The sequence below is a fragment of the Clinocottus analis genome, unplaced genomic scaffold, assembly GCF_023055335.1.
Source record: "Clinocottus analis isolate CAN_PGR_092001 unplaced genomic scaffold, fCliAna1.0.p SCAF_19, whole genome shotgun sequence".
Lineage (NCBI taxonomy): Eukaryota > Metazoa > Chordata > Actinopteri > Perciformes > Cottidae > Clinocottus > Clinocottus analis.
Window position 1 is genome coordinate 4,855,001 of NW_027175920.1, and position 26,911 is coordinate 4,881,911.

General features: G+C 41.2%; 1 protein-coding gene across 1 annotated transcript in view; it reads left to right on the forward strand.

The window, feature by feature from the left end:
• The window catches only part of LOC137789859 (testican-2-like), a 36,157-nt gene that overhangs the window by 6,475 nt on the left and 2,771 nt on the right, over positions 1-26,911 (forward strand). The window contains exons 2-8 of the mRNA XM_068583713.1: positions 12,236-12,281; positions 18,830-18,944; positions 21,843-21,948; positions 22,452-22,566; positions 23,184-23,303; positions 23,423-23,641; positions 26,233-26,295. Of these exons, the coding sequence (XP_068439814.1) occupies positions 12,236-12,281; positions 18,830-18,944; positions 21,843-21,948; positions 22,452-22,566; positions 23,184-23,303; positions 23,423-23,641; positions 26,233-26,295 (784 nt within the window). The remainder of the gene's footprint in view (positions 1-12,235; positions 12,282-18,829; positions 18,945-21,842; positions 21,949-22,451; positions 22,567-23,183; positions 23,304-23,422; positions 23,642-26,232; positions 26,296-26,911) is intronic.

A 26,911-nucleotide genomic window follows, 5' to 3' on the forward strand; every position in this document is an offset into this window, starting at 1 on the left:
GACGATTTCTTGTCCCATCGTCATTACTATGCACGTCTTTCACTGGAGGTGAATGTCAGTGGAAACGGAGAAGAAAGGAGTTCCTGTTGGCTTCTCAATACAAATGGAGGTGATTCCTAATTGAGAGGAGATGCTGTGTTGTGGCGTTGCTCCTGTTGAAGAGCTCTACTCTTTGTAAAGCAGTTCATGCTTTGCAAAAAAAAACAAAAAACGCTAAAGAAACACTGAGAGAAGTTCAGCAGCTACCTTGAACAGCAGGAATGCTTTTTCCATCAGCATGTTCCACAGCTTGTCCAGTACGAGGAATCTCTTTGTTGTGATAGGACCGTGCGTGTAGATTGATGTGTTTCATATTGTAGCCTGGCTGCATCTCGCACTCAAGTAGCAATGACGGCCTGAATTCCATCATATTTAGCCGTTAACTTCTCTGTGAGTTGCTGAAATGTCGGGCTGAATAATTAGCTGTTCGAAGGCTCCTCTTCTGGCTCTATTGTTCATGCATTATTTATAGTGGCATCTGCCTGAGAGTTGTGTCTGTACTGGTGAGGCTCCTCTACTCCTTGCTGCAGGCAGAGCGATAAATGCTGCCACTCCGCCGCTGAGTCGGTCTTCATTCATGGCTGTAATGGTGGCACATCCAATAATCAATCAAGGATCCAGCTTTTTAGCAAGCAAACAGAGCTATATCATCGCGATGAGTCAATAAAGGAAACTGATAAGAGCATTAGGTTTTTATTGTTTACTGCTTCGCCTTTCGTTTCTGCCAAAGTGGTTATCGGCTTCCTGGGTTCAATGAATGCAGAAGTGTCATGCAAGAAATGAAAAATCACACAGTTGTTGTTGCATAAAAGTAAAAAGAACTAAGAAACTTGGCCAAGAGTCTATATTCATGCCTAACTGCAGATGTTTAGCAGGTTTGTGTACCATGTTCACCTTCTTAGTTAGCATGTGCAGCTGAGGGAGAAAGTTATTACAGTTTAGCAAAAATACAAATTTCAACTTCATGGTGACACCAGGAGAAAAGTCAAGCGTTTGCAGAACTGATTGTCTGGGCGCCATGCATGCCTGTGCCAAATTGCATGTCAAGCCATCAAAATGTTGAGATATTTCAGTGTGGACCATTATGTCCATCTCTGGATTTAAGCTGCCAGCCTGGTTGAAAAGCAAATGGAGGAAAATACATTGTGGGAAAAATAAAAAGGAAAATCAGATTCAAATAAAACGGCTGGCCCAAAAAGATGACAGCAACATTGGTTCAATATGTTCATATCAATATGAGACATTATCTTCTATATTTGTAAAATACTTTCGGCTTATTTGATATCAGCTGGTGAATAGGATCCAGTCGGAAGACACTTTTGTTATTCAGAACATTTTAGGTTTCGAGACAATTTACTGAAATTTAGATTTACTATACCCGACTGAGGCTCAAGTCAGAAATGTATTTTCCATCTTTTTAAAATAAAATATAATATATCGTGAACAGACTTCAGGAGCTTGATAATCGACTGATCATAATAAGAAACCCACATTATTGTCACCATGACAATGACACCTCTATCTCTTTACGGCACTGAGCTTTATTGTTATCGCTCACACACAAAGCGGAAACCTTATAGATTACTCTTCCACCAGTAAACACTTCAGAACATGCGTCACTAGCTTAACTCATTCAATTATGTCTGTGGAAACTAATTAACCTGAAGCAAAAACAACTGCAAATGTATCTGTGCATTTATCAACCAGGTGAAAATATTAGTCTGCAGGAAAGTGCTATCTTTAATATATTCAGATCTGCCACGGGTGTTTTTTAGTTTTTTTGATAGATGTGTGTTTGATGCCTCCATTATAGCAACCGACTGGTGCTAAAGACACAACCTGAGCGAACGCAGCCATACATATCGCTTATGTTCAGTAACAATAGCTGTAATAATGCAAGGTGCTCAGGTTCAACATGGCATTGATAGATTCTTTGCTTGAGGCCACAACTCACTCGCTGTTAAAAGAGCAGGACAAGTACTGTACAATTAGGCCAGGCAGTTACAAAAACTTTGAGGACACGCTCTTGCCTGGGGAGAATCGGCCTCTGCTGCCGTCTTCTGTGTGTTTGATTTGAACGTTGGACGAGACATACGCTCGTTTGCCTTTGGCTCGACTGTCCCAGAGCTGCATATGAAAGAGCAGGGCGAGCTGAGCCTCCTCTCTGTATCAACCGACAGACCAACAGGGAGGAGTCAAGGACATGGTTGGAAGGGCTTGAGATCCTGTGCGCGTTCAAGCTGTATTTAGTATGTGTGGCATTGTGTCCGATACATTTGTTGTGCGTGTGTGTGTGTGTGTATGTGACAGAGAGACGCAGACTGTTAATTTGTCGCGTTGGCAGAGTAATGAATGGTACAAAGTCATGTTGAAATGACCTTAATCAAGCTAATCGTATATACTGGAATAGGGTGCAGCGCAAACGTGCTATTATCTTTTTTCTCAGTTGGAAGAACCCGACAGAATCTCATTTGTGTGTGATGTAGTCCTTCCTAAAGCCATATAACGTGCCATCTCAATGTGGCTCCCTGTTTGACTGTAATATCCCGCTGCCACTGCGGGAGATTAGTACTATCAGCAGACACAACAACCCAATTTGTTCTCATTGCCATGGCAGACGGGGGGAATTAAATGTAATCAGCCAGCTAGCATATTTAACTTAGCTACCCCTGTGAGCTGTCTCATGCAGATCCCTGCGGTATTTTAACTGGGATGGTTATCATTATTATCTTTTCTTAACCATGCTGCTGGTCTCTAAACTCACATGTCTGACAGTTGTAAAAGAGCTCTGTATCGTGTATGAACTTATTATTGGAGTCTAATTAATTCAAACAGCAGGCATAGCTGTGGAAATTTTGGAAACAGCAAATACGATGATAATTGCAGGCGAAGATAGATGGTGGTAAAATGATATTGTAATCATAATGTTTGGAGATTTGCTGAACACACATGCTGACAGAGCACTACAGCACGCTTTAATGATTACACAGCGGCTCAGTATAAAAGATATCTTTACACAAGCTTTGGCTGTTAATGTTCTGTCCAGTTTATGGAAAAGACAGGTGGTGTTATTGAGTTTTTTTTTTCTCAATGTCAGCAAAAACCAAGAAAAGACCAAAACCAACATGTTAGTTTGTCTCTGAATATTTACAGACTCATTTACTTTCTGTGGCACTCTAAGTTTGCGATAGAGAGTTTCATAATAAAGGTAACACTTGTGAGAGTTCTGCATGCGTAAGCATCAGAATATATATGTTAGTGGATCAAAGTAAATGAAGCATAAAATAGGACATTTTTGCCTCCAAAATTGCACACTTTTCGAGTGAATAGCCCTTCAGAATGATGCAGTTGCCTCTTACAAACCACATCACAGCATGAACATTACCTGTGCAAGGAGAGAAAATAAATTGAAGCACATAGCGAAGTCGGAGAGCTTGAGAAGACGTGTAGGCAGAATCTTTGTTTGGGAACAATCTGTGCTATTTGAAGTTTTTTCTTCAAATGGCGCAGATTGAATTAGAAAATTAGATTGAAAAAAAAAGTCTTTCTATGGCAACCTAACATACATAAAACATGCACAATGACAGTAACATTTGTAAAACAAAGTGCGAGATCGCTCTCATTTTACAGTTTACCACAAATATAATTAAGATTCATAAAAAGAAGCAGACTTGAATCTGCTCTTTAATTGTTTGTTTAATATCAAACATTTTCTAAATCGATCACAACTCTTTAATAACTAATTTATAAAGCTAGTTTGTATTTTAAGTAGTAAAACCTGCAAGGTTTTTCTCTCTGAGGGAACAAAGTCTGTTTGTTAAGAGTCTATTGGAGTGGAATTTATTTTCTTAGCCTGCACTACATTCAATATTGATTTTGGTCATTCATTTATTTATGTACGCTGATAACTTTTTGTGTTTGCAGATCAATACTGATGAGTCTAGCTATAGTGAAAAAGCACACTGGAATCAGGTATTGCTGTTTATGTGGACTCACACGCTTCAATGTGTCTTATTATGGGTTTTTACTGCTAATATTGTATGCAGAAGCCGCATGGCTCAGCACAGTAAAGACGGCCCTGCATAAGCTGAGATCTCCCTTGGGGCATCTCTGTGGAGCTCAACCTGAAGGCTTCCCTCCTCTCTTTCTGCTTCTTTGTTTTGCAAATGGAGGGATGGGAGGGCGATAAGATGCTGCAGAGACTCAGCCGTTCCAGGGTTCTGCTTGGCTCAGCAATGGGGTTCAACAGAATCCATTTCTCTGCATCCGCGCCGTCCTTCCCCTCTCCAATTACTGCATCTCTCAGAGCATGCAATGCCTTGATTCAACTACGGAGGCTGCTGCAGCAAAAGCTAGCCCGGCCACTGTTTGATGTGTCACTTCATCAGTGATTTGGAGACCACAGCTAACGGGCCTTCCTGAGAAAGAGAAAGGTTCATTTCTGTGATGCAACTTCCTGAAATGTTGTCTTATTAGCCGAAGGCAGCAGCTCCTAAGAAAAGCCTCTTTCATGTTTAAGAGTCTTGTTTCATGTTGCAAAGAGACTCTAATGTTGTCATTGCCAGATATTTAGATCATGTGCGTTCTTAGGCAGGAGCCAAACTCCCCAGTCAGCCTGATTACTTCTGCATTTCGACGCAGTGCAAATGTTTCAGATGGATGCCCGCTTGACAGGTGGCTACTTCGTGGCGCGGGCAGAGAGACGTGCAGAGAGACGGCTGCAGAATGAGCTCCGTGCTCTACTGCATTGCAGGCAGGCGTCTTACCTTGTGAAACAACATGTGTCCTTTGCCTGCAGGTCCCCGAGCACAAGCGCTCAGATGATCAATTTGATCCAGCTCTGTGTTGCCGGGTTGCGACTTAATCCCATAATGCTCCAGTGTTTTGTTGCAATCGAGACACCCCCATTTTTCTCTGTGGGTTTCTTATTTTGGGTTCGGTAAAGCGCGTGGGTTTCTCATTTTGTCGTATACGCAGCATGTAATCACCTTGAACAGTCTGTAATACGGTCATTGATCATGTCAGCGTCTGTCAGAGTCAATATGGTGTCGAAAATCGTGGACCTGTCACGGTTCAATGAGAGTAAACTGAGGAGCTGAAGATGTAGGAAGCTGGATTTGATCTGTGGAATCAAAAGAGATGTGAAAATATGTTCCTACAGGATTTCTGCCTCATGTTCATGCGAAAATGTTTTGCCGCTGTAAAGCCAGTGGGTTCAGGTCGAAAGACACGGCATCATTTTGGAACACTCTAATGCATTTGTAAGTGGTTTCAATCTGTGGTGGGTCTGCACCATTAGTGTCTCTCCTATTTCTTCGGCGTTTTCAAAGACAGCGGAGTACGAACAGAGTGAGACATTACCTCCACATCTGAGGCCCCAGCCAGCTGAATCGGGGCGCCATAATGACATGGCAAAGGCGAGATCCGCTCCCACTGTTCCCTGGTAACTACAGAGACACGGAGGCTGGAATGTAGATCCACGACAGCCTCCGCCTGTGTGCCCTTTAGCAGCGATTTATGGTAGGCAGGGAGACGTAGCTAATTCGGCAACATTAATCAGGCAAAGCACATCACTTGGCAAATGACTGACCGGGGGAATGATGAGCTGACAATGCCCTGCCACTCTGAGAGGCAGACACACCTCAGTGATCCGATAGGATGACACGGCCCGGGACCAGAGCGGAGCAATCAGCTGAGCCTCTCCCAGGTCTCCCTTCATTACTGACATGACCCGGATCACCAGTCTATCCATCAGCCTGCGTTCATCCAGTCGCTGCCAGAGTAAATGACTTCATGAAGCCAGATGAATGACAACGGGTGGAAATGCTAAATGTCCAGATCATCATTTAATCTCTAACTCATATCCCGCTGCTTAAGTGATGTCTTCACTGCAAATAGTGTCCTTAGAATATCAACAAGGAATATTGTGGATGATGAATCATGCAGTCATTGCCCTGAGTGAGACGGATTTCATCTGTTAAGCTTGTGAACTAAAGCAATCTGGGGTTTTAAAGACCTGTTTGCTGTTGGTACTTTTTTTTTTTTACAAATCTGGATCCAAAGTAGCATTTAACTAAATAGTTATAGATACAGATTGTGGCGGTTCAATAGTTTCACCAGTTTATGTCAAATACATTTGAAAGCCAATATTTTTGGAAATTGCTTGTTATGTTGGTTTTATTGGCTTCATCAAAATGGAAACAGCTAATCTGGCTTCATCAAAGATAACCAAATGTATAAAACCGTTGTTTTTGGATGGAGCCAGGCTAGCTGTTTCCCCTTTAATACTGTTTTTGTGCTAATGTAAGCTAATGTGCAGCTACCAATGACTTTATTTGTATCATACAGTCATGAGTGGCATCATCCATCTTCTCGACTAACTCAGAAATCCTATGAGGCAGGAGGACCTTGTTATTGAGGCAGTTTGAATCTATAGATAAGAATCAATCCACAAAAAACATGATCACTCTGAATTAGATTATGAAATATGATGCTCTGTAATCACAGAGGAGTTTATCATCATATCAGCTGTAGAGGAGATTACGCTGATCGTTATCTGATATAATATACTTGTGCGTTTGTGTGTGTGGAGGTGTGAAAATAATAAAATGTCCCGTCTTTTCAAGAATTCTTTGCCATCCACCTCGCATGTTTCCTCCATTTCCAGCGCTTTCTCTAAAGCAGCAAGAGGTGTGTGAGTTGAAGGTTGGAGTGAGGTTTGTGTGCATTACTGTCCTCTAGAAACCCAGACCGAACAGATCCTGTCACATTGCAGGGACAGATGAGCTGCAGTGACGGAGCGAGCGGTGTGCATGCACGTGATGGATCATTGCAGCAGGGCGAGGAGATGCAGATTTTCACTGTGACATTTCTTTTTTTCCGTGAGCGTTTCTCCACCGAGCTAAAGGAAGGTCGTGCTCTGGCGTCTCTCAGCCCCACACTCAGAGTCCATAATCGTTTCTTTGACTTTTCTGCTTGTTTTGTTTTGTCTCTTTGGAGATGGACACTCCCATCACTTTTCAATTGCTACTTAGTTTGCGGTCCGCGTTTCAGAGGTTTCAAGCATGCAGGGCGGCATCTGCATTTGCACTTGACCTCCAAGACTGCAAGCTGCATGGGCAAAAACTAAATTTAACAAATTCCAAGACCATTCTGGCTAGAAGTGGGACACACATAGCCGGCTGTATCTTCTCACCGATCGCCTCGTTCTCTTATGTGGGTCATATGATGCATCAGTATCAACTTGAGACTATTTCACGTCCCTACAGTAACTTTAAGATAATTATTATTATGTTTTCATTTGTGAATTCTATTCATTATTAGCTGTAACCTATTTTTATGCCGTCTGCCATGTTACACAAGACTTTAGAGAGGTGTGTGATGAACCTGTGAAAACAAAAGGCTATCAAACAAAACATTTTAGTATAATGCTCCTCAAAGTCAAACTTCAAAGACTTAAAGTTTGACTTTTATTTCTTTTTCTCCAAAAAATCAAATCTGTTTAAATGCCAAAAATGATTGGTCATCCATCAAAATATTTGCTCTGCTTGGATCTGAGAGAGTTTCTCACACAACACACATGAGCAAAACTTCTTTTGCTCATACAAATTTCACGACGCCTCCGCGACGCCTCCAACACCGATACCGTCCATGAAGATGTTCACATTACAGACGTTTGAAGTAAGCTGATGCACATGCTTCACCCAGCGCCGTATCCCAGGGATTTGTGTCTGTATTACATGATTCCAGCTTTCAGTGCCAACGCAGACAGAGATGTCATGGAAGTTAGAATAGTGAATAAATGTGTAATACTTCTAAGGTTCACACAGGAAACCAAACCTTCAATTAATGTTTGTATTTTATATTAACCCTCACCAAAATATTTCTCCAACTTAGTTCATCCTTAACCAGGTTTTTTCATAACCAGAATCTCTCTCTAACTGTAGCCAGATATTGCAGAAAGGTCCAATTTCTAAATTTAATGTCGTTGAGTATACAGGATTTTGCAGAATGTTCTTCTCCTCGTCTTCTTTTCTTGATTTTAATATGTTTTTTCTGGTAGCCGATCCAATGTTTCTGGTATTTTCAGACCAATACTGAGTATAGAATTGTAGCATCACTCCAATAGTTCACACACTCACAACGGCAGAGCAATTTCCTTGCCCAACACGACACAGACATGCCGTTAAATGGTTTAAAACTTAACCCTTACGGCTGTCATGCAGAGAGCTGCGATGTGATGTGTATGAAGACTTTGGTGCCAGTGCTCAGGATGGGTGTGTGTGTGTGCACGTGCGTTGCAGTGGGTGACGCTGGGGTTGGCTGGTTCAGGGTTATCTGTGGTATTTATGTCGCCAGCAGACAGTCGAGGTGAGATAGATGTTAACTCGAAAGGGGCGCGCTCAGGCTTGCGGCCGACGCTGTCAGCCTAATACCAGCGCGCGGTCCAGGAGGAGCAGTCGCAGCATCTGGGTAGTCAAGCTCCATTAGCCTCCTCGCTCTGTTTTACACCGGCTGCGATACAGCGTTGTTGACAAATGGCAGAAGAGGTGGTGTGTGTGATATGATTCACATAACTCAGGGGACCTCCACCATGAATATCATACCCGCCTTTTACTCCCTGATCTGTCCCGTCCTCCTTCCTTCCCTCCCTCTTGTCTGGGCCTGTTGTGAACTTTAGCAGCAGCCTGGCTGGGATTCAGTGGGACAGCATTAGCTCTCAACCTTGGTTGAAGGACTAAATGCAGCCTGAGCCTGGTGTCCTTGCTGTCACACTGCTGCTGGGAGAAGATAAGCACTCAAGCCTTTAGGACACGCTGTAGGACTCCCACCGGCCCCTGCAGCACTGCGAGCTGGGTAATTGCAGAAGGAGTGCGAATAATTAATCAAGCAATCGTTACATCCGGCGGATGACGTGCTACAGTCGTATCTTTGATGTCGGTTTGTGTGGGATTCCTTAGATATTTTACATTTTTTTTCCAGTATTTGCAGAAGTCGATTCTGTGGCTGATTTAAGGACTTGGCAATTATATTTCTTGCATTACTATTTAATCATTTTTAAAGTTCAGTGTTACAGCCTTTTAAATGCCATGTAAATATGTAGATATCTTTTTCAGCCGGGTCGACGACAAGTGTTAAAGCGCTTTGAGTGGTCAGAAGACTGGAAGAGCTGTCCATTTACCGTTTACATATGGCATATTTAAAGTTTATTTTTACTCCAGCGAATTTTGAAGATAAAATAGTGATATTGCATCTCGTTATGTTGCACCTGGACTTTTTCACAGCTGCAGAGAAACTACTTAGCACTAAGAAACAGTCTCTGAGGTGAAATCTAGACTCCTGCTGCAGCTCGGTGATGAATTCTTGCTTTAGCCTTTTAAAGCCTTCTGTTGGCTTTTTGGCTTGTCCTTGTGGGGCCAGTAAATTGTTCAAAGTGATATATTAAGTAGACAAGTATGGCCGTGTGGGTGTGTGTGTAAGAATTAGGTTTATTTACTGGGTTGAGTTGCTGAAATAAACCATGCAGCGCTATATTTCTCTCAAAACACACCGGAGCGTTGAATGATGAAACACACAGGCAGAGGCCGCGGTGGGTATTGATGTGTAATGCCCTTGGACCGAAGCCAAGACGGTGAAATGGAATGAAAGGAAAGCAGTCGCTCCCCTGTTAACTCAAGGTTATACTTTACAGGAGTTTTATCTGTCTGTGTTGTCAATGGTATGCTTAGTAAATGTGCGTTATGCGTCTGCTGCGAACCATTAAAAAAAAACATCTAAATCACATCTGCCTGTTGACTTTGAAGATTCCCAACAATTTGCCTGTATTTTTTTCCAAGGCAAAAGCGGTATGTCATGGCTTATCCACAACTTCTGAGCTGGCAGGAGGCTGGCGTTTGGCAGTGGCTTGTAAACACAGCACAGAATGAGCCCTTAGCGATCGGGACCCCTGCCAGCTCACAGAAGTGGCAGCGGATCATCCTCGCTTAATAGTCTCTCATAATCCTCTGTGAATGTCTTATGTTGTCCCCCGAGAAGACCGAGACTAAGGCATGTATTTGCAATCAGCGTGCATTAAGGGCTGACAGTTTAACTGCTGCCATAACTGTAATAAACCAACCCACTGTTTGCATGCTGAATGGAAGCAAATTGAGTACTTTTAAGTGTTTTTTTTCCCTCTCTGACAATGACTTTCTTTCTTTCTCCCCCACTGCTGCTTGTCATTGCCACAGGAAGTCGAGGTTAGTGTCTCGTCTCTTTTGTTAATTTGTACAGTGGCCTTGTCTGTGTCAGACTTGACGACACCATTTGGCTGCAGGTGTCACCTTGGCTAAAGCTCAAAAAATACATATGATAAAATCTGTGTTGAAGACAATAACATGTAAAACATAAATAACGTCAAATCGACATCAAGAGCCAAATGCAAACTACTGCTTCCTAGAAAGTAAGAAGTGTATCGATATTTAAAGAATATATTGTATGGTTCATACATGAAAATGTGTTTTCTGATGTCAATTCACTTCAGTTAAAACTATCCATTAAACTACTCGGCCTGTGCACAGTAGTTAAAATGCCGTCGGCTAAACTTGTTCAGCTTGACTTGAGAGTTCAGTCTTTGTGTCCCCTGGGTGGAATAAGACTGAGCTAAACTGAACAGACCTGATCCTCTGGGTCCGCTCTCGGCTTCGTGTAGTAACCGCTTTATAGTTGATCCTCTCTGTCCTGTCACACAGAGAGAAATGGGCAGCAGGGGGACACTGCATTTATATCATGGCTCCAGCGCCACCCCGCCAGGGACGCAATCTGAAAACCAAAGTTAGTTTGCGAATATTCCCTCTGCAACAGTGCAGGAGCTAAGATAGTCTAGGTCTTTTTTTTTATGAAATGCTGTAAGTCTTTTGCAGTTAACTTAATGTTATAGATCTACAACAGCAACCACAATAACTCTAATATAACATTTAAAGAACCTGTCTGACATTTTGGGATATATGCTTACTCATTTTCTTGCATAGCCAAAATGTAAAAAAAGATGTTTGGACGGAGCCAGGCTCGCGGTTTCTCCCTGTTTCCAGTATTTGTGCTAAGTTAAGTTCATCGCCTGATGGTTCCAGCTACACATTTAGCACGCAGAGATGAGACAATGTTCAATAAAGGTGAATAAGCAAATTTCCCAAAAGATCAAACTATTACCTTCTGGAGTTTATGTAAAAAGTTGTAATTCTCTAAACATTCGTCAGTGACAGTTTATTCCTACAAAACTGAACGACTAACATATAAATTTCATGGATGGAGAAAAAAAAAAAAACAGACTTGGAAACTACAAATACATTTGAGAGCCGAGTGATGAAATGTCGTTATTTTCTAAGAAGACAGTAAGTCGGCTCGTCTGATCTCCTCAGGACATTCACACTGTACGAAGGTTCCTCAGAGGGAGAGTCCCCTCCAGGAGGGTCTGGACAAAACAGGGCTACTGCTTAGTGTGTAGTCCAAAACTTAACTCTGAAACAATGATAAGATAACACTTTAATCATCAGCAGATAAAGACAAAAACGACTCAGCAGCATTACAGTAAACGGTAGAATTGCATCATAAAAAAACCCGGATACAAATAAGTAAAAGTTAGGAGTTATGGATGCTAATATTCTGGCAAACTTTTATCCACTCACATTCTTAATTTAATATACGTTGTAAAGTACATTTGGATGTCATCAGCAAAAGTGCAAAACCTTGACAGCGATCGCGATAAATAACATGCCTGAGTGGGAAATTTAATCTATTTTTGACATGAATGATTATTTCTTGGGGGTGTAAGTCCTTGGATACACTTCTGTTTCTAGTTTTTATTATGTACTTTAACTCAAAGATGGAAATAAAGATTAATCAGTCAAGCAAACAAAAAATATGGTGAATGTAAATGTTCACAGAAATGAACTTAATAGAATTCAACATTGAATTGAAAAAAAACTCCTTTATGTTTTGTGTGTTGTGAAAAATTGTTTTTTTAAACCCGTCTATTCAACATAAAATTTAAATGTATTTGAATTGCTAAAATCACAGTCATTCATCGTTTCTGTAATCTTCCTTCATCATTTATGTTTTCTGAATTCCTATTAAGAATGAGTGCCAAAGCAAATTTCCTCCAGTGTTTTATCAAAAATGAAATATTAAATCCGTTAATGCAAATCCCTTTTCTTTCCAGGATGACTACATCAAAAACATGGAGGAGAACACAGGCTCTGATGAAAGTAAGTTTGATTTTCTCTGATTAGAAAAGATGTTCTGTGGACACATGAGGATGGCTGTCTGGTTTAAATGTACGTTTAATGGGTTTTCCACTCAGAGTGTATGCGGCACTATATGCAGATACGGTTTGCAAAGACTTTAAATATTTAAATGGCTTTACTTAAATGGCCAGTTCTACTTCAAAGAAGAAGAAAAAACTTCTGTAATACCAGCATACTAAAATCAGCGCTAAGTGCTACCTTTCTACATCTGCTGTACACAACGAAATAGTGCAACGCAGAGAAGTGATGGCTTTTCTTAATTGCAGTAGTTGTCTAAGGTCACCCAGCATGTGGGGAGCGCTGGTCAGGAGTGTCGGCGCTTGTGGAGGATGAGAACACCGTTGTGATTCAGGAACGGAAAGTCTGAGCCTTCAGTCGGATCCATTAGTTTCAAAAGCCTGCTATAATTGCCTTTGTTGCTGAGGGCTCAACTCCAAACTCCCACCAGGCTCCATTTACCTCCATGGGGTTTCTAGTCGGGGAAGAAAAAAAAATCTCACTGTTAGAAAATCAGCCGTGGAGGAGGAAGACGACGCTATGTGAAAATGGTGAACATTGTTATCTCAGTAAAATGGCTTTTTTGTTGTTGTATTAAACTAAAATACAAAATTATATTTTAAAAAATTGGAGAAAATCAATCCTAGTATCGAGCTTTGCATTTGAAATATTCAACACTTTCAGGAGGACAATGTGCTGCTTGTAAAAAGTGAATAATTCCCCAGTTGACACTTGACTCCTGTGTAGGGGTTGAACTGAGTTCTTGAGAAGATCGATATTTTTTCTTGTACCGAAGGATGTCGCTTTGAGCGAGGACCCTACAGATTATTATCGCACAACTTTGCTGTTCCTCTCAGCTCTACGCTGCGTCTTAGCATCTTTCAGCTCATTGTTTTGCTCAGCCCGCTGTTTTTGATTTTCTCTCTCTCCGCTCCCATCAGCACCGTATTCAGAGAAAAAGCTATTCAAACTCGCTGTACCTGTCCAGCATCAAACAGAGGAAAATCAAAGTATAGGAATAGCTGGTGAATATGGTGAAGCATTTGTAGAGCAAAAGAGAGCTAACAAGCGAGGATTGGACATACGATTCATTACGTGGTCAAAACCACCATTCCAAGTACATGATATACATAATTGCATGTGTGTAAATAAACAATTGTTTGTCAGTGCATGTGATTTATTATATGGCAAACTGAAGATACATATTTAACACCTGTTAATGAGTGTAAATACAACAATAGACAAATATAGCTACACAATTAAATCACCTAAATCTATAAACAGAAAAGGGTAGGTTCAATTGCCAATACTGTAGGATAATAAAAGACAATAATTCAGCACTTTGTTCACAACATAATGTTTGATAATGCAAATAGCGTGTAATATACAGTATATAAACACATGTGAATGTGCATATACAGTATATATATTTTTTTATAATTATCATTTTGGCCTGCCAGTCAGCTAAACCTGTGATTGTTTCAACAAAAAAAACCTACTGCAACATGCAACTGTGTAACTTAACAGCGGCTTAAGCTTGTTAAATGCTAACTCTTCTGTGGTGGACGCATCATTTCACAGCTCAGATTATAAAGATAATGCTCATACATGTTTCAGCCAATCAAGCGGGCCCTTGGGGTGAGCAGCGAGCTTCCGCTGCGTGGTGAATGTGGGCGGTCGGGCGTAGCGACACACCCACGCAGCATCACTCAAGACATTAAATAGTCTTGAAGATTTGCCTCGAAGGAGAAAGATGTGAGAAACCAGCAGTTCCAGACGTTATCCCAGCATCTGTTCTTACAACAGGGAGAATAACTAATGCAGTCTCAAGAAAACGCCTCGCCTGCTGTAGTGTGGGAGATGTTCATTTGAATACCATTGATTTCGTCCTCGTCCCAACTCCCTCTGGGACTAATTCTGCACAGTTAATTGATCAGGGTCCTCTTTATCGCTAATTTAACAGGAAAGCAGAGACGTCGCTACGTTGTACCCGCTAACCTCGAATAGAACAAAAGACCTAATATGAGCCTTTCAGACGCCTCTGGTTCTTTTTGCAATGTGAGCCGATTGAGACGTCAACTCGGCTGTTCAGAGTGTCTGAGGGCCATTACGAAAACAATAAGGTGCCGACTGCTCTGATTTAATAGAGGGGTCGCCATATTTTTATTTTGTATTTTGCACAATTCAAACAATGAAATAAACAAACATAACAGACAGACATGAATATCACAGTGCAGGAAGAGGCAAAAAACAAACTGGGCTTATTTGAAGCATTCATCTATTTCATATTACACATTTTACAAATACCTGTAATTGACCTTGACGTCCTCTACTCGTCTTCTTTTGCCGATAAAATGAACGTACCCAATGCCGAAACAGAAAAAATTACACTGACATTTGTACACCTTTGTGAAGTTATTTAGACATAAAGTGTCATGAAGAGGCGTAGCATCCTTTTTAATTATGAGTAAATAATGTCATGGCTCCATGGGAGTTGCATAAAAGCTGCAGCTTGTTTAAACACAGTGACCACCAATTAAATTGACGGATATAAAAACGTCTTCTAAGATGACAGTAATTGCATATCCAGTTGAAACTAATTTTCTTAAGCCTGTCTCTCATGCTTTTAATATTCATCAGCATTGAATCTTTTAGTTTTCAGATGGGTTCCACTATTTCTTGACGAGTCTTTTGCGGCTCTTCTTTTCTTTGGCCAGAACCAATAAAGTGCTTTATTAAATGCACACTATGACAATGTGAATGTAAAACAAATTTATGGATTTTTTTAGGATCCTGTCCAACTGCAATGTTGAGTCGAGAACTCGCAGACAACAGGAAGAAAGCTGTTCATGGATGAGGAAGCAGTCGTGTTATATTATGTGTTTGATGGCAGTTAAATAATATTAATAATAGTCTCCGAGAGATTGGAAACAGGCTCATAGCGGTTCCATCTCTTTTGTCGAGATCATTGCAGGCGGATTCAAAACCCATAATGGGCCTTACACGTCCCGACCCTGCACTGAATTGCCAATGCAGTGTGATGTAAACAACCAGCAGAGCGGGCGAGGTGGAAAACATACTTGCGCTTTAATGCAAATTAAATCTTATGCTAGGATTTTATCCTCGGCATGTAGGAGTTGTATAAGAATACTGTGTGAGAGACGTGTTTGGTCTTAAGCTGTTGCTTGGAGGCAGACTTGATGTCTTGAAATACTGAACATACATACATGCAATGAGAGAGGTAACATCGCCATCTGAAACTATACTGAAAACACCACGCTGTGTTTCCATGGGAATTATTTTATGAAGTGAATATTTCAGCTAGAGATTCACATCCAACAACCCGAAGACATGGCTCTCAGTATTTCAACCCCAAACTCCAGAATTGTGAGCCGTAGAAGCAAATGTTTTTTTCTTGGATTACTTAAAAGGTTGTTTACTTTAAAGTAGCTGTAATCAACTTTTTTTTAAATCAGAATTTACCAAATGACTACATTATGTGAAACGAGTGACTTGTAGTGGAAACTCCCCACAGCTCTAAAGAGCGTTTTCGGAAAACTTTGCTGTTTTAATTCACTCTCACTGCTCTAATTAGTGTTGTTTTTTTGGGCGCAACAGGGCTGCACTATGCAGTGAGAACGCTCTCAAGGCACCAAACAGCCAACTGACACAGTTACGGACTTGCTGGTGAACACAGTAACAGCGCGAGAGAGAATGATATTTCCCTCAGGAGTTGGTGGTGACCAAAAACAGATGAAAGGAGAATGAATATTGGACTTGTGTTCACCAGATGGCCAGAAACACGACTCCAAATGAAGAATAATTGCGAGACAAGGCTACTGTTGTTCCTTGTTGTTCTGTTGTATGTCTCCATGACCAAGGTTTGCTTCGTTTGCCACTGTATCAACTAATTTCCGTTATTCTACGTTGTTTTTACGAAGGCATTTACCACCACTCGTTCTATACATTTGATCCACTCTTCACTAAATGTTAACTGAGAAAACAGTAGTTGTTGTTGTTTTTGTTGATTCCACACTCTGCGGCTCACATTAATTTTTTTAGACATGTTATTTTTTAACGATTAAAACCAAATGTAGATGATTTTATTTACAGGTTCAGTGTACTGCTGCGGCTATAAAATAGCTATAAAGCCATCTGATGGGATATTGTTCTCAGATAATATATTCTCCTAAAAAAAGCAGGACTACAATTTGTCAATATGCTTGTTTACTATATAAATCTGTTCATATATGCAAAGCCATGGTATCTCTGGACATATATAATATACAAAATGTTTTGTCTCGCTGAATGAGTATATTGTAGATACAGATACACATTTTCAATTATGAAACTAACACACGAAGAGTTCTGGAGAGCCTTTGTACCGGTGTACCCCTGAGGGCTTTCTAGTTTTATTTTATTCTTCCTCATATATTCAGACTGCAGTGCACGGCCCACTGCGCAGTCTGCGTGTGGTGTCTCTGTGAGTGGACGGCAGGTACAGTCACTGTAAAATGGCACAGAAGAAAGTGGTTAAAGGTATATTACGCCACTAAAAAATAACACTCAGTGTGGTTCCCTGCCCACATAAAGGTTTATGGTCCATGACTGAAACCGTTATTAACAAAATGGAATGTTAAACCTTGTACCCTGAAACCACCAACGGAATAGACTTTGGTGGTCTCTGTGAGATACGCTAGAAGAAAGCGTGAGGAAAACCTGAGTGGTGTAATTTGATGTGAGATGTAAAAATATGTTGTGTCTTTGCTCTCTTTGTTTGGAAGGGAAAGTCTAAATGAGAATGTATGTAGACAGTTTGAGGTGATTCTTGAGGAGGTTTTCATGACAGAAAAAACAGAAAAATCCATCCACAGGTTTTATAATACCAGGTAATGTGACCTGTTTAATGTTTGAATGATGTTCATGATGATGTTTGATGAAGTAGTATGACGTAGTAGTATGAAAGAGTGGGTTTGACCACTTATTATTTTGTATATGACAAAAATGGGTTTTTTGATTATTATTATTTTTTACATAGATGTTGGAAAAATGCAACAATAATTTGATTTCCTGCCAATGTTGAGTGCTAAAGCCACAAATAAGCGCTACGTAACTTAGAACCTTGTCCGAATAAAGCTATATGATTCCTGCTATCCAGAAAAACGGTAACCAACACCTCCACAATAAACTTTACATTGTGGAACAATGGCTCGTGGATCACAAGCTATAAGCTCGGAAGTGGTGCTGCTCTTTATGAGCTGCAGTCACCAGCTCGCTGTCACACCTGGTCTGAAAGAACAAAAACACCACAGGCCGTGACAACCCAGCTTCCATACCAGTATTTTTGGATCCCCTCAGCATCTTCGTGTCATCCACTGTTCCCTTGTACCTCCCTGCTGTAGCATCAAAGTACCACCTAGTCTTAGGATTTGCAGGAATCTGGCTGGCAGCCACCTAGTCTGTTGACCGTGTTGCCTGCAAAGCAGCTGCTCAAAGCTGACTCAGGATTTCACGGCTTAAAAATTCTCTCGCCGACCGCCTCTTGCCACTCACTCTTAAATCCATCCGTGTGTTTTTTTTCCGAGGCCTCCGCTGCAAGGAAGAAAATGGCCTGTGATGGTGTGACGTGCAGTTTGGGATGGCATTGACCAGAGGCTGAGGAAGGTGGAGGACACGATGCTATTTCCATCTCGGTCTATATCAGTGAAGGAGAGGTTGGCGTTGAAGAGTTCAACTCTCTCTCTTTCTCTCTCTCTCTCTCTCTCTCTCTCTCTCTCTCTCTCTCTCTCTCTCTCTCTCTCTCTCTCTCTCTCTCTCTATGAGAGAGAGATAAGCTGGGGAGGGAGGGAAGAGGATAGAATGAAAGGGAACGTGGGAGACAAAGATGGAGTGAGTTTGTGTGTGTGTTTATGAGAGAGAGAGAGAGAGAGAGAGAGAGAGAGAGAGAGAGAGAGAGAGAGAGAGAAGACGCGGGGAGACAGTGATAAGTTGACATGGGGGAAGTGAGATGTGACAAGTCGAGAGAAAGAGATGCTCAATCAGTGCTGTCAGGCTTTCTGGCAATCAGACATAGTCGTTGGAGACTGCAGGCAGCGCCGTTGACGACCGACTGCCTCGCTAATGACAGCGAGGCCTCCATGTTTTTCAGCAATGCCGACTGTAAAATCAATGGTCTCATTTGTGCAAACTGCTAGAATATTCTTCACATTTCCCGTTTTTTTTTAAAATTTATTCATTGCAGACGCCCGTGTTGAAAAGAGAGGATGGAGGATCATGTTCAAACGTGTTAATATATAACGATTTGAATATGCGGCACTTAAATTTGGCTGTTTTCGTTTGCTTTCAATCTGTCGAACACATGCTCCTTGTGAAGACGAATATAAAACAACAGCCGGAAGCTCTGTATTTTTTTCTCTCCAGGAGGTGACAGAAAAGAGAGAATTAAAGCAAAACACCTCAGCTGTGATTGACACCTCTGGTGATTTGCAGTGTTGTTGTTTTTGTGCTTGCAGCCGTGGACACCACCAAGGACCCGTGCCAGAATGTGAAGTGCAGCCGCCATAAGGTGTGCGTCGCTCAGGGCTACCAGAGGGCCATGTGTGTCAATCGCAAGAAACTGGAGCACAGGTAGGTTGAGTCCTCAAGTCAGAGGGAAGGGATATCACGCACATTCAGATGGATGGTTTTCAAAATAGCATATTGCAGTGCTTTATGTTCAGTGGTATTTGATGTCATAATTAATTCTTTAGCAGTGATCAAACTTCAAACTTAGTTGCATGTAAAATTAAAATCTTTATGGCCATTATTTATCCTTACATGCCTCCACTTAAACTCAAAAGTCATGTCGCCACACATGAAAGGGATGCTAATGGATAACACCTGTCACGGGTACATACTTTATGATGAATTAATGATTAATGCATGACTCATCATGATCCAATCTAATGCATGCTGTATAATAAACTCCCAATAGTGGATTTAATTAATATGAAGCCACTATTACCTCGGATCATCAGTTTGTGAGCTCATGCATTTATTTAAGACTTATAGGAACATGTCATCAAATCAGATGAAAGTGCACTTCTCAGCTCCATGGACGTGATAATCCTCAACACCAGATTCATATGTTTGTGCGCCACATACAGCATGAAACTGGCTGATCAGCAACAGTATGCTGCGTTTTTCTTTGAGCCCCAATTATTCTCTGCATTTGGTCTCGCTTCATGCATTCATAGCAGTGTATTTAAAATCTGGCCAATCCTGAACAACCATGGCTTACATTGTGTCCCTGTCATATGATATCAAGTGTAAATACAAGCAGCTGAGAGGGTAAAAACATTCATATCAGCCTTCCAATGTGGAGAAGTTCAGACAATTATGATACCTGATATGCTGCAGTTATGTAATACATTTCAAATAGTCATTTAGTCAAATACAGCCGACGAACATCTAAAAAACAATAAAAGAAAGAAATAAAAAACTTGCAAATTGCACAGAACAAAGCAACCAGATTAGTTCTCCAATGTTATTTGATGCATAAACATGTGTCACAACTGACTGTAAAATCTAGTCTCCTGTTATTAATGCAAAATGCCAATTTGAATGCCACACCAAACTTATTTTGTGATAAACTAGTATGTCATAGGTTTAAAATACGCTTTGAGTGAGCACTGGTCATCTGGTGGAAAAATGTATGACGAGAACCGTTTTTTCTTGAGCTTCTGCTTGTAATACTCTAATTGTGTTGTTTAAGTTGTGAGAAGATGATTTCAGCAAAAAAAAAGTTTTGAATCCACTTGAGGCAATATGCAACTCAGCATCAAAGAACAGACGGACACGGTTAGTGGCCAGCAGAGGAAGAGCCTGAAAGTTAGAGACCACAAACATAGTTGAAGTGGGATTGATTGGGTCAGTGGCAGCTACATGTTATGATGTATAACGTTTTGAAACAGTTGTGGAGCTAATGTTAATTTTTAAGAGGGGTCTATCTATTTTGTCGTAAAGTTAACTTTTTTTTTTTTTATCGTACCTTGAAAAACACACAAAAGGAAACTAAAGGTGCGAGGTAACTTCAATCTTATCCCCCCATCGCTAAGCAACAGTGTTCTCACATCTTAAACCACTTGATCATGGAGTACACCGTGTGCCCGACTCCCGGAAATAATACTTCACTAAACTTCCCATGACGATAAGAGGGCAGCTTGGAATTAATGGTTGGCAGGTGGTTTGGGTTGAAACCGTGACAGCTATAGCTAATAGAAAACACTTCCACATTGTGGTCATTTAATCCCACCTTCACAGGGACCCTTTCGTTTTCCGTGTAAAGCTCACTAAAAAGCATTTATTTAGACCTTCACCCATTTATTCCACTTTGACTGGAAAACAAATGAGCAGGGTTGCAGTCTGAAAGGAATTAATGAAGTGAATTATTACCACCTTCAAAGTCTATCTGCTGCAACAGGCGCTTATCTTTTTCAATAAAGCGCTTCATTTACAGAGTCACTCCAGAGATGAGAGAGACTGTGTCGAATAATGGATAATAAGCACGAACGCAACCACGCTAAAGCATCGCGGCATCATTATGTAGCGCCTCAGAAGCCGTACCGCGAGGCGCTGCTCACTGAACACAAAGTCAATCAGAGGAGAGCAAGCAAGTGGGATTTCACGAAACAGTGCTTTCAAATACCAACAGGCAACTGCAGACAATTCTGGTTTTGTTTACCTGAGATCGAAGATATCAGCCACTCTGGTTTCTGTTGCCATCCCAGCACAGTGAAAGCGATTGGAACATTTACTTCATCAACGTCTCGTTACAATTATTTTGCAGATTATTTTGTCCAGATCAAATGAACAACAATAAGTGTTGAGCAAGATGTCATCAGAAACTAGAACAAGCAACTAGAAGTATGTTCAGTGCTCCAGTGCAAGTTTTTTTTTTTTTTCAAAGAAATGAGACATAAGTGAGTTTCTTAGCTGGGCAGTGACTCAGCTCTCCTAGAGTCGGTCCGCATTTCTTTTGACCACTGTGGAAGACGGACTGGCATTATCTGATGCTCAGACCTCTCTGTCAACTGTTGCCTTTGAAAATACTCTACTAAAGAAATAGTCACCATGAAAACTGTTGACAGCGTGTGGCAGGATCAATGTTTCTGGAAAGAGATGCTTTGAGCTTTGAGCCACACATGTCGGTCATTCGTTTCATGACTTTGACTTTAATATCTCAACAACCATTGGATTGATTGACATGACATTTTTGTCCAAGATTTAAATAAAACTTGTACTTAATGATTAATGGACAAATTACCCCAAAACTAATGACATATCCATCAGCCTGAGCTTTACTTTGTGTTGCTAATTAACACATTTTGGCGTCCTAATTTGCTAAATTAAGATGGATACATGGTAAACCCATTCACCTCTATAATAGTAGTGGGTTGGCATCTCAGTAACACATATTCTAAAAACCTGGGAAAATAAAACCAGGACTGACAATTTAACTTTTTCCCTTGTTCCTGTAATTATCAGAGGCAAACAGTCCGAGCAGCTGGAGGCTCATGAGAGCGGCTGCAAGCCGTGTCCTGTTGCCTCCTCACCTGTATGCGGCTCTGATGGACACAACTACGCCTCCGAGGTAAATTGAAATATTCTGCACCAGCATCTCACTCTAAAAGCACTCTGCCTTTTACTTGGAATACATACAGTATATTTCTACTCTATTAATGGATTCTTCTAACGATAAAAAAAAAAAAAACCCTTAGAAAGAAATTGAAAGCGCTCGTGTCATCGTTTTAAATAATGAGAGGAGTCCAGTCAAGAGCTGTTTCCTGCTGCGATGACATATACGTGGACGCAGCAGGGCAGCACAGTTCATCACTGCTCGCGCCGGCTCAACCCGGCTGTGTGATTAATGACTGACAGCGTTTTTTAGCGGCATCACCGTACACCGGCCTCTGCCAGGACTCTTTATTGATTTATGTATAGTTTTTAATTTTGACCTTGCATAAGAAGGCTGGCTGGAAAATGAAAGCTCATTCTTGCTGCCTTTTGGAAAGTGCTGTGTCTCATCTGAATGAGCAATCTCTTTTTCCTGCGGTCACCTCCATAAATATTTGAACTGTCTCTTTCTCCTCACAGTGTAAGCTGGAGCAGCAGGCCTGCCTCACAGGCAAAGAGCTGAGCATCATGTGTGCTGGTTTCTGCCCCTGCGCCACAGCCCCCATTACCCTCTCAAATACTGACACCAAACGTGGCAAGTGGCCTTTTTTTTACCTTCTTTTCTCTGTCTTAATTTTGGGATTCCTTTTGTGCACGGAAGTCCTCCCTTTCATGAGTCAAAAAAAAGGAGCTGTGATGCTTCACTCACAGCATGCTGTCAGTAGGAGAGGACTAATCAACACAGTGTTCCACATTTAGGATCAATACTCACCAATTTCAGACATTACTGTTAGCCAAATATCCCCCATGTGGTTAAAATGCTCTTTCAATCCTGTAGTGGTTCATTATTTAGAGTGTACACTATCTATCATTGCAGGCAAACCGTATTGATTGTCCAAGCTCGTAAATATGCCAATTGATCAAAAGGATGAAATGTTACTCTTGTTTTTTATCTGCTGCTTAGCCTAAGACTGGAATGGATTCCTATTGGATAACAGCAATTTCAGGCCGTGAAAATCAATCGCAAAATAATGTTTTCTTTGAGTAGCAGATCATATACCTATGAATGACAGCATGAACCTCGACAGCTTTACACATGAGTGAAACCTCTGCGTTTGATTCTGTTCACTGTACATCAGCAGAGTCAGATTGCTGTTAAGTGTCTGCCAAGGTTTTGAATGCTGGGATTCCCTTTTTTTTGGGCTCCCTCAGAGAGCTGCACTGGCCAGGACCTGGCAGACTTGGGAGACCGGCTGAGAGATTGGTTCCAACTCCTTCATGGAAACGCAAAGCAGAATAACTCTGGCAAGCTCAGAGCTGGCACCGCTTCAGGTTAGAAACTCACGACGCAGTTTTTTTGTCAAACTTACAATTCAATTGTCTGTGTGAGGAAGTGTAGTCTAAACAGAAAGAAACTGAAGTGCAATGCTTTTTTTTTTTTTTGCTGACAGTGCTCGACAAGAGCCTTGTAGCCAGCTGCAAGGACTCCATCGGCTGGATGTTCTCAAGGCTGGACACTAACAGTGACCTGTATCTGGACCAGGCTGAGCTGGCTGCTATTAACCTGGATAAGTACGAGGTCTGCATTCGACCCTTCTTCAACTCCTGTGACAGCTACAAGGATGGGAAGGTGTCTACAGCAGAGTGGTGCCTCTGCTTTTGGAGAGAAAGTGAGTCAATGGATCTCGACCAGAGAGCAGCGGCTATTTTGGGTTAAATCTCTCAATGATAATATAATATCAAGGTTACATCACAGAAAAAGAGACAAAGAGGCTATTGAATAACGTCCCTTTATTCCACCTTTGAGCGGCAAAACAATCCTGCTATGAAAGGGAATCAACAAATGTGTATATATTTGTACAATGACACCAGTGAAGTGGAAGGAATATTTAAGCATTTTGGAAATATGCTTATTCACTTTCTTGCTGACAGTTTGATCAGAAGATCAATACCTCTCATTTATTGGTGTTAAGTAGCTAGCGAGAACCAGGATGCTATTAGCTTAGCTTAAAAAGTGTAAGCAGGGGGGAACAGCTAGCTAGTTGCACTTTTTACATTTGTAATAGTGTGCAGCTGAAGTGGTATATTTTGTGAGAGAGCTGGACTAGCTCTCTCTCCCTGCTTCTGATCTTTATTCTAAGCTAATCGCCTTCTGGCTCCAACTCGCGGGGAGCAAGAAAGCGAATGAAGTATATTCCCAGAAATGAATTCTTTTTTTATCAAGTCTGAATGCCTGCAGGTTTTAATTTCAGGATTGCAGGATTTTTTTCAACATCAACATCTTCAAAAGCACATTCTGGTTGTCTGTTTCTTCTCTTTCACCTTTGCCAGTTTGTACAGACCTATGCTTGTCTATTTTCTACCGCGGCTTATCCAGGTCTGACAACATCCCCAGACAGGATAAGCAGTCTCCACATTCTCCTGCTGAGAACAATCTGGACCTGTTTGATCTGAGTCATCTGACAGATTGCCAGGATCACTTTCTGGCAAATAGAAAGTCCTTCAGAGAGGTCCTGACCTGATTCAGGGTTCCCTTGGGCTGAAAAGACTCCTCCATTAGCTTGACCGCTTCCTCCTCTACTTCTTTTCACAAGTGGTTTCCTTGGTTGCACCAATGCCTGTATGGTCACAACTCGGCTCTCGTGCCAATACAAACACACACAGATCCATCATTGATTTTTGTCCTAAGCTATTCTGGTACATTTATGAACTATGCTGGAAACGGTGCTCCTTATGGAGTTCATGATTATCACAGAAGTCCAATAACAAAGTGTCGTTATGTTCAGATCAGGGAGACTGTTCACTTCAATCAACTCCCTCCTGGTTTTCTATCCGTGTAACATGCAGCCACATAGTTGCAACTACAGTCCATTTATAGAGTATACAGACCATCACATTTTGCTATGTTGCAGCGTTAAAAACAGGATTTTAGAAGTGTTCATTTTTGTTGAAAAGGAGAAAACCCCTGAAATATCATCTTTGGCATCTTTAAGATGTTTTGACACCTTGATTGGAGTCCACCTGCGATAAAATCAAATGATTGGACATTATTTGTAAAGGCACACAGCTGTATTTATAATCTTATAATGGAGACAATGTATATTGGAGATAAAACTAAACCAATCTGAATACTCAGTGTCAACGTGGGTCTGAATATTTCCTGAATGCACTATATCTCATTATTGGGAAAAGAAGCTCTGAATCTATTTGTGCAGCATCAGCTTTTGGCAATTTGCATATTTATTTTGTTATATATATATGAATGCACAACTGCGCATGGTATATGGGGATATCTGGTGCATACCTCTATACTACTACTTTATGAGCTTTTATGAGGTCATATAATATCCCCACCTCTCATGTTTTAAATGCCCTTGAATATTGAAGAAAGTTTTAAGATCAGGTTCCTGGATAAACTTAAATTGAGAACATACTGTTCTTCCCTTTTTCAAGGACTAAAATCTGAAAGCAGATTACCCGAGAAATGTCAGGCAAAATCATATTATTAATCTCAAAACCCCTGGTGTGCTTGATTAATCATTGAATGATGAAAGCTTGCCACTGACAGCCATGTTCTTGACATTTTACGTTCAGTTCACGTTGTAAACGTGTTACGATCAGGTGTCTCTATGGATGTTACCTTTGCTCTCAATGCTATTTCAGCTGTGCTCATTTTCCACATCTGCAACATTTGACCTTTACTACACAAATACAGGATATTTCTGGCACTAACACCGATTGCTCCATTGATCATTCAACCTGCATGCCATAGATCATGCTGACTCCCTAATCAATTTTTCATTACCAGCTGGTGGTATTTATAAACCATTTAGTGATAATGGTTTTATGATAATGATTTGGAACAGGATGTCAGACTTCATGTAGAGAAATGATTACATACTGTTATTTTAACAAGTATTGATTATGCTTTGTGAATTAATCTTGAGCAAACACAATAGAACTGCTGTGAATACTGCACGCGCTGGAGATGGGGCATTGCCTTTGGGGTCAATACAGAGTTTCTTTTTCTTCTTTGTTTCTATTTATATATATTCTTGAGCTTCAGCTCATTTCTTTGTCATTCTCAGGCTACATCCAAATGTTCTTTCATCTCTCAACGATCGATAATGAAATGAAACACAAGACTTCTTAAACAAATGATTACAGGCAACAACAAAAAAAAATGTAATTATGAAGAGCATTGATTGAGATGAAGTTTTGGGTGTCGTCTGTCATCACTTTTCTTGTTTGATTCTCACAGAGCCGCCGTGCCTCGCTGAGCTGGAGAGGATCCAAGTGCAGGAGGCGGCCAAGAAGAAGCCCGGTAAATTCATCATTTGTCACAACAGTCCTGTAAAGTTCAAGATATATTTGATTGATGGTTTTCGAAACACTTCACTTGCATAGGAATATCCTTTCGGACAGGAAATTACCACTGGCTCACTTCAGATCCTTTCAATGTCACACGATGCCACGTAGTTTAACCATGAAGTGGGCCCTCGAGCTGGCGTGTGCCACTGCACTCTCTCCTTGTCTCTTGTGTAATAAGGCCTGGAGCTGCTGGAGGAGACTCATTTAAGAGATCACAAGTTCACACCTCGAATTAGTACCTGCTCAGACTGGGGAGAGATTAGAGGGCAGCGCTGGCCTTTGGGAAGAGCCAGGCTGAGAAGCCCCCATGCTACAGTTTCTGCTTTTTACTCTTCAGTTCCAAACCCAAACGGTAGAGAGAAGTTCTTCCATCCCCGAGGCCCTCTTGTCTCGTTGTGTCGTTGCTTTTGTTTTCGCGGCAGTGGAGGGCGGGGTTCGTTGCTTGTTAGAGAACTTCTCTTCGGATTTGACAAGACTCTCCTTAGGGAGGCTGAAACAGTGGAGCTCTGTCACCGAGGCTGTCACGACATTTTTACATGCCGCTCTCGCAGCATAACGAAACACCACGC